Source organism: Bicyclus anynana, chromosome 7, assembly GCF_947172395.1.
Source record: "Bicyclus anynana chromosome 7, ilBicAnyn1.1, whole genome shotgun sequence".
NCBI lineage: Eukaryota > Metazoa > Arthropoda > Insecta > Lepidoptera > Nymphalidae > Bicyclus > Bicyclus anynana.
The window spans coordinates 9791159-9800619 of NC_069089.1; the positions used below are offsets into that span (position 1 = coordinate 9791159).

Genomic DNA, 9461 nt, shown 5'->3' on the forward strand with positions numbered 1-9461 from the left:
AATAAAATATTGGAAATATATTACATTTTAAGATTTCGCAAATGGGTTAGATGATTTCATAAAATTTTCATATTAATTTATTAGTACGGTTTACCCACGTAGTTTTCGTGTCCGTAGGAATATGGCAAACAGCCAATGACACTCACAAACAACGTGGGTTGGCAAAAGAATTTTTAAATTCGATTCCGTTGATCCCAGATTACCCCTACCCCCACCACCTGACAAACTTTACCTCTATAATATAGATATGCTTAGAAGAGGGTAGTCTAAACAAAACACGATGACGCTCGCCTATTGTCTGAGCGACGTACGAATTATCAGTCGGCTCTTGTCGCCTCGTGATAGGACTTAGATAGTGGGGCAGCTAAAGTGATCGTGGTAGAATAATTATTAATATCGGATGGCAAGTATTATTTTGAATTCTGTGCAGTGTAAATACAAGTGCTAATATTCTCGTGCGTGTAAATTCAGTGTTATTTTTCTGTAAGTTAGTGTTTAAAGTTACGCTTTTTTAAGCGTTAAGTGGAATTCATAAACTAATAAAAGATTTGTTTCATCATCATATAAATGAGCCCAGTGATATCCCAGTGGATATAACATCTGCCTCCGATTCCGATTTTTCTTAATTCTCTTCGTGTGTCAAGTCTAATCCGCATTGGGCCAGCGTGGTGGAATATTGACGTAACCCCTCTCATTCTGAGAGGAGACTCGGGCTCAGCAGTGAGCAGAATATGTGTTGATAACGATATTCATCAAAATAAGTATAACTTCAGTTAAGGAAGGTAAACTAATGTTAAATAAAGCTAAGTAAATTTAAGAGCCCGCGTTTGAGCATCTTAAATGTTCTTTTTTATGTGGTAGCAACAGACCTTTAAAAAAAAAAAATAAAGAAATTATTGCTAGATGCATCGATCTCTATTACAAAGTGACCAAAAACGTCCCCACTCAATGAGTGCCAAACACAATTTCTCGGCACTCAATTCAAGTAGTCGCATTTGCAAATTCAACCTTAAACTCAAGCCTTAAGGTTGAATTTGCTTTGAATTTGGGATTTTATTCTATAATGGACTATATTTAAAGGCCTTTAGGTATAATTTTCTTTACCAATAATTCTAAGCCTGCCAAAGCAAAATTGGCCAGTTTTCAATTGATGAGATACTTGTAATGTAATAGTTAATTAAAGTTATATAGTATTTTATTTGTTTTTAGTTGAAGTAATCAATGATACATATAATAAGACATATTCTAATATTCTTATATAATATATTTTATTTTTACAATTGAAACAAAGCAAATATTTAAGGAACCCTAGAGACGGATGTAATTCATTCCTAGAACCTCATTGATTCTAGAAATTACAACCGTAATCTCAACACAAATTCATATTTCTAAATGAGCTCGTCGAGTTAGAACGTATCTAAGTGAACTGTGATACAGAATATACAATTCAATATCAAGGTTAACAACAATAACAAAACTTAATTAAAGTTACAGGTAAAGTCGTGAGAATAAAGGTATTTTGTGTGATCGAAAACAACCATACACCATGCTAATAAATATCAAAACGGTAAGTCGAAAACTTAATATCACTAGTGGCTCACCCCAACTTTCCATGACTACAATGCTTCATAATCAACGTCCCTCTATAAATCTATCTGATTGTTTGTAGCTAGATAAGTAACAAATCCTATCGATTAAAAAAGCTCATAAATTTTTAAGTACTTAATGTAACAAAGTTTCAAATCTTAAAGACAGGGTTCGGATATATTATGCACTATAGCAATGAGTGGTGTGGGATATTTCTAATTAAATTCCGTACTAACGGATCTAGCTTGCAGATGCCCGTAACTTAATCCGCCATAAACTCGCTATGGTGAAAAAGCTGATGCCCGATTTCAGGGTATGGTTTTAGGTTATCGAACCTTACGTTTTTTGTAAGCTTGCGTCTAATAAAAAATTTGAACGTTTTATGAGACACACCGGTATAATCATAGATAGCTATTTCTTTTTATTGTATTTGCAGGTAGTTCTTCTTACCTACGCGGTGTTATGTGTTAAAGAAACACTGTGCTACCCACCTCCAGTGCCAGTTGATATATTGATGAGTAATTTAGAACATTTGTCGCAGCAATTGGAAAATTCCAGAATTCCAATTGAACATCGAAGACTGTAAATATAAACTAAACAATATAAAGATACTCATCTCCTATTGCAGAGGAATATTTTATAATTACGAAAATCTATTTCAGGTTCTTTCGTCCATTATTAAAAAATGTTCAAGGCAAAACACGTGAGTTATTTTCAAGATTCATTGGAACTCCAGCATCTACTCGACCTTCTGGGTTTTCTGGGCCTACTGAGTCTACTGGTCTTACTGGTTCAACTGTGTCTTCTGTGACTACTGTTATACCTATAAACAATACACAAGGCCCTGCTAGAAGCACTGAGAGGCTTAGGTATTATTTTGAGATTTTTATACCTTGCATATTAATGAAATAAAAACAGTTTATCAGATAATTAATCTAACTTAAAATAAAGGAGGATATTCTCAAATCCATGTACATTTGAGCACATCCTCCAGGTTTTTCGTAGTACTTATATTAATCTGATCACTGTTATCCGCAGCGTGGCTGATCAACCATCTGATATTGCTGGAAACATAAATTCACAAAGAAATTCAGAATCTACAGTGGATAGGAATGCTGAAGAAAGACAAATTACTGAAGAACCGAATCGGGTTGACCTGGATTCTTACGACCATACTGATATAGATGTAAATGTAAGTATAGTTTAGCTGACTTTATTTCACTCACCTTCACCTCACCATTACTTATATTCGTTGAATGTACTTAGTTTATCCACTGCGATTACTAATACAGTCCATATGTTTAATGTTTCACGTCTTCATGTGACCAGCTGACGCGCATTCTACCACTATATGATTTTTTACATTTTGAGAGGCAGCTGTTCCTCAACTCACTACCGTAATTGCAGCTGACTATTTTTAGACCGCTTAGAACAACACTTTCAATGACTAGGTATAAAAGTTTGAGGCGGGAGGGAATGACTGACGAAATTTGTTCTTGCTTCGAGGACCAACCTAAATGCAGGACTCATCAACATAAAGAGCCAAAAAATTATGTAGTACTTACCTGTCTTGTAGATGATATTACGTTACCAGCTTACGGATGATTCGTATATCTCCTCCTCCTCCCTAAAATAAATCTGTGCAAACACAGTTACGAAACACAGCAATAATACATATATATTTAAGACGAAAGCGTGTGATCGTAATTCATATATTTCTTTTCAGAACGATGATGATGAACTTTCAATTAGAATTTTGCCCCAACCGGTTGTTGCAACACTTCTAGGCTGAGAATTTATCACAGCTGTTTAATTATTAACGGAAAGTTTGTTTTTTTAACTATTTATTTTACTATAAGTTATTTTATAAACTTAATTTTTTACCTCACTAATTGCAGTTATTTATTTTATTAATATTTTCTGATAACATAGGCTTCAACGTGAATTTGTAACCATACAACGAAAAAATAGTTATTTGTTACGCAAGCCAGCAAAATTTATTTATACGGTGTGTGCATGTATACATTGCTGACCAAGCAATACTAAGATTGAACCACAAGCGAAGCGACGGTTTCAAAAAAAGAATCCTGAGCATCGCGAGGAATTCAGGGGCACGAGTTGTAAATAAAGCTGCCGTCCGAAACAAAGCTTTTCATCTCATAGCGAGGAAAATGCTAAGTATAAGAAAACTAAAGTAAGAAAGTAAATTTTCTATTATAAATTAATTTTATTTTAATTTAAATTATTATACATAAATCTATTAAAAATTAAATCTACTTTTTTATTATAAATATTTACAAATTAATTATTATCCATTTTATAAAATGGAAATTAAAGAAAATTTAAATGAAAAAATAAACAACTAAAATATAAATACTATATGGATCAACCTCATTTCTATACTAAAATATTATAAAAATAAAAAGTTACTTTATACGCCACAGCGTTAAAACGTTTAACGTAACTTTTAAAATAAAAGTGTTTTTTCCGAGCGAAAAAAGATATTTTATTGAATGTTAAAATTTAAAGTATAGCTGGTATGGCTTGGGTAAAAAAAAGGTAAAGGAAAAGATCGTAATCTATTCCCCACCAGTTTTACAGTCCAATGATCCAGTATGATAAAACCCACTAATCTGTTTGTTCCCTGGTCCTCAACAAACAAATAAGTAAAACCACCTTTTTACTCTGGTAAAACTATTACATTAGGCACTAAAGTTTAAATACCAGTGATTCCCCAGAGCTTCCATTTACCAGAAGTATAGGGTTTTTCCACAGATTGACATCGCTCAAGATTAACACTTTGAAGCCCGTACATATAGCACTACAAGTTATTAAAATTTTCTTTATGTTTGCACAATAATCATATTTCAAATAATATTTTGATATATCCAACTAGCGGATGTCCGTGACCTCGTCCGCGTGGGAACACTAAACCACGACATTCTTTATTAAACTACACGTAACTATAATCCTTTCTCTTAAATCACTCAATCTGTTGATGAAATTCGCATGAATATCCAATATGCAGTTTTAACTAACTTTATACAGGGTGTTGGGGAATATTTCTCATAACGAAGATAAATAAAAATATTTTTATGTTTGTATATTTTTAGTTTAGTAGATGTTTAGTTTGACGGCCTCCGTGGCGCAGTGGCATGCGCGGTGGATTTACAAGACGGAGGTCCTGGGTTCGATCCCCGGTTGGGCAGATTGAGATTTTGTTAATTTGTCCAGGTCTGGCTGGTGGGAGGCTTTGGCCGTGGCTAGTTACCACCCTAACAGCAAAGACGTACCGCCAAGCGATTTAGCGTTCCGCTACGATGCCGTGTAGAAACCGAAAGGGGTGTGGATTTTCATCCTCCTCCTAACAAGTTACCCCGCTTCCATCTTAGACTGCATCATCACTTACCATCAGGTGAGATTGTAGTCAAGGGCTAACTTGTAAAGAATAAAAAAAAAAAAAAAAAGACAAATAAATACATACAAATATTTTTTCCTTAGTTAAAAAATATCAGTTATGCAGTTTTGTCCCTATAAGAAGTCTCATCAACACCTTATAGTGATAGAAAATACTCCCCAACAACCTGTAGTAGCGGGATGCGACTTTCTTATACTATTTAACTATAAGTTCATCAATGACGTGACTGTTTCATATAAATTATAGTTACTTTATCGATACTTATTAAAACACTATCAAGCTTTTTAAAATATTTGTCTGTATGTTTGTCTGTTTTTCCGAGATACTCTTTCGGTAGAAGATAGAAGAGGATAATGAGCAACGTATGCCTAAGCTATTTTTTATCCCAAAAAAAAATCGTGGTTCGCGCGGTTAATGTGAAAAAATGAATTTCACGTGGATGAAGTCGCGGTCTTCCCTTGTAGGTATATTATACGTAGCGCACTAGGAAAGTTAAGAGAATTGGTTACTAAACTTTAGCTTTTTTCAAAATAATTTCTATCGACTAAAATACACTATTCTACACGAAATCAGTCGTCAAAGGTTTTTTTTAATATTTTTTTCGAGACTTCTTCATACACCAAGTTCTAGGCTAGAATTGGTTGGACGGCATTGGAATACTGTTACCCTTTCAGTTTATCTTTCATCATTGAGCTGAGTCAAAAGTCACAATATGCGAGATTAGTACTGTAGGAAGAATATTCAAGCAGAATTAGACAATGTCTAATTCCAAAAAGCTCAATAAACGCAGGTCAAAGTAAAGATTAATCTACACCGTATGAAAATCTGTTTGGTGTCCGGAAACAGAGGGCCTAGTGGCAGTTTGATAGTGTGGCGATCGCGTTAAAGTAAACGCGAATTTCTAAGGAATTGAAACAGCGCCATCTAGTAGCACTACTACACAACTGTTTCAATCCCATATAAAGATAGTAACAGTATGAAAACATTGAAACTCCCACTAGGCACACAGTTATAATATCGTAAAACATACTCGTATATTGTAATATGCTGTTTTTCACAAGCACCTATTACAAGCATCGTTTAAGGATAACTGTAAAGAGCGTTGTTTAACTTGGTACTCATACGTTGAGTAGTTTATTTATTTATTTGAAATGATTATTATAGTTTAACAAATACATAGAAGTAGATACACAATTATGATACAGCGCTTACCCATCTTCGCCTGCGCCTTTAATTTCTAAATATAACGTAAAATGGACACAACTATACCATACCAAAACCAAACCCTCTTCCAAAAATATAATCTCTTTATGATATAACAAAAACATATTTTTCCTAAATCTCATCTTTTCTAATCCGGTCTGGGGCATGCACCTATAACTTTTCAGTTATGTGTATTATAAGAAATTAATTACCATGTGTCTCAAACGCTTAGAACTAATCTCTAACTCAAGGAAAAACATTGTGATGAAGTTTGCATACCTGTGATTTATTTAATTCTCTACGTGTGTGAAGTCTACGCCGCTTTTTAATCCGCTTTGGGCCAGCGTGGTGGACTAAGCCTAACCCCTCTCATTCTAAAAGGAGACTCGTGCTCAACAGTGACCCGAATATGGATTGTTAATTTATGATGATGATGAAAAGGTAAGAATGGAATCAATAACTTTTAATTGCTAATTCTGTCGTTGAAATTCCATGCTAAATAGAAAATCAATAAATTAGTTCTAAGTAGTTTTAAACTAACGCATTATTCTGCACAGTTAATACATTATATAATGGATAAAGTAATCATAATGATAATAATCATTATGTATAATTGTATAGTCTTACAAGTTTTCCGTGTTCCGATTATTTCTTAACAAAATCATCAAGTCCGTAAATTTAAATTTTTGTTTAATTTTAATTTAGTCTTATGTTTTTGTGTTTTTTTCTCCCTTTTTTTATATTTGGGTAAATTGTTTGTGTACTCAGCTAAATAAATCATTTATTATTATTATTATTATTAAATAAAGCATAATGTCATTTATAATAGCGAACGCCCGCAACTTCGTCCGCATAAAAGATTTTGAAAAATCCTAAAGCTTATCTGTCGCCCAGATCGTTCCTTCCCGTCCCATCCCGCCCGTCCCGTTATGTTCCGTCACGTCGCAGTTTAGTTTAGGGTTTACCGTTTACGGGATGAACATGTTTGACAGGTACGAAAGCTAAACATTTTGTATAAATAAATGTTTTTTTTTTGTTTTTTTCGTAAGGTTTCCAATGTCTTCCATAGTCATTATGCTGTACCTGACGGAGAGAAATCCAGTAAATTGAAAATAAGTCAAGCCGTTCTTGATTTACACGTATTCGAATAAACCCAACTTATTTATAGTTTTATGTATTAAGATAATTTACGTAACATACACATTTCACTGGGGTTGTAAAATAAAATTTCCTTAAAAAACAAAGTTTATCTTTTTTTTTCTCTTTAATTGTTACAATGCTCATAACAGATATCAGTATTTAAGTAAACTTTGAAAAAAACCGCCACATCTCTGAGATTATACATCCACATACTGTTTAGAACGTTATTATTATCATCAAACTCTTGGTAATACAAGCTGGTCACTTCTGTTGTATGGTCCACAGACCTCAGCATACTCGTAGAATTGCTATTTAATATTAAAATTGCTCTACGTTTTGCATTCACTGACATTTTAGTGACGTCATCCGCTTCTAAGGTAACATTGCTGAAAATTTTGTTAATCAATGAACCCACTAACTTATTTGTAATAAAAAAAATAAGTTTATTTCTAATCTAAGTAAAGTATGAGTTAAGAAGTTTATTTAGAAGAGTTATTGAGTAGTAAGTGTAATCTAAGTAAAATCTGAGTTAAGAAGCTTCCAATTTCTTAAACATTAGATGTTAATCTATGAGCCGCGCGAAATTTTGATTTCCCTTCAATAACTTAAGTGATTTTGATGTTATTTTATCATGAACTAGCTGACGCCGCGCGGTTTGACAGGTGCGAAATTCCCGTTCCCGTAGGAATATGGGGATAATATATAGCCTATAGCCTTTCTCGATAAATGGCCTATCTAACAGTGAAAGAATTTTTCAAATCGGACCAGTAGTTCCTGAGATTAACGCGTTCAATCAAACAAACAAACAAATAAACAAACAAACTCTTCAGCTTTATTATATTAGTATAGATAGAGCAAGGGCGATGATAAGGATTTCTAATAATAATAAACACTATAATATTATTTTGTTTCGTGAACACACAAATTATCCGAACGCAAAGTACGGAACCTTAAAGCATTAAGTAGGTTTTCACTTTATCAAAAGTAGTAAACTAACTTAAAGGGAAAGGTAAAATTCACAGAATGACCTATACAAATATCGTAATACTTTACGTAAAATAATAACATAAATCCAAAAACAAATCTCATAAGATCGGCGAAAGTGCAAGATTTATTCTATCGCTTCAGTTTGATATTGCATACATTCACGTGTTCCACCCACAGAATTTAAACCGTTTCTTGTTGCTTTGCAGATTATTTTTATTGTTTACAGATTAGAATAAGACAGCATGTGTAATTGAATTGCTTTTATAACCTCAAAATAAAGAAGAACATTTTATTTTCGTTGCCCAGTGGATATAACCTCTGCCTCCGATTCCGGAGGGTGTTGGTTCGAATACGGTCCGGGGCATGCACCTCAAACTTTTCAGTTGTGTGCATTTTGAGAAATTAAATATCACGTGTCTCTAACGGTGAAGGAAAAACATCGTGAGGAAACCTGCATACCAAAAAAATTTTCTTAATTCTCTGCGTGTGTGAAGTCTGCCAATCGTCATTGGACCAGCGTGGTGGACTATTGGCCTAACCCCTCTCATTCTGAGAGGAAACTCGTGCTCAACAGTAAGCCGAATATGGCATGATAATGATGATAATGATGATTTTATTTTCGTACCTTGGTGTTAAAGACACAAAACTGCTGTTACTTTCGACATTTTTATATGCTATTACTCTTTCATGTGTCGTTATTACAAAAAAAGTCAGAAGTCCGAGCATCTGAAAAATCAAATAATCTATACTTCTAAATCTACTGAGCAGATTTTAAAAATTCTTTTACCACTAGAAAGCCACAACATTTGTAAGTGTCATAGGCTTTACTATGCTGTATTCTCACGGGAACGAGAACTGCTCATGTGAAACCGCGAGGCTTTGGCTATACTTAATACTTTACTTTGAAAGGCATAGGAAGGTATTCTATGATTGGTCTTACACGTCAAACGTACAATTGCAAAAGCAAGAAAAATTTGGATGTTTGATAACCCAGTGGATATGGCATCTGCCTTCGATTCAGAGGGCGTAGATTCGAATCCGGTCCAGGGCACGCACCTCCAACTTTTCAGTTATATGCATTTCAAGAAATTAGATATCACGCGTCTCAAACGGTGATGGAAAAACA

The 9461-nt window shown here is 33.9% G+C and overlaps 1 protein-coding gene across 1 annotated transcript; it reads left to right on the top strand.

Moving 5' to 3' along the window:
• The first annotated feature begins 1309 nt into the window (after positions 1–1309).
• LOC112054555 (uncharacterized) lies at positions 1310–7417 on the top strand. Its single transcript, XM_024094380.2, has 5 exons — positions 1310–1567; positions 2024–2169; positions 2250–2456; positions 2626–2779; positions 3314–7417. Exons 1-5 carry the CDS (start codon positions 1547–1549, stop codon positions 3377–3379), a joined length of 594 nt encoding a protein of 197 aa, XP_023950148.2. The 5' UTR covers positions 1310–1546; the 3' UTR covers positions 3380–7417.
• Positions 7418–9461: the final 2044 nt, after the last annotated feature.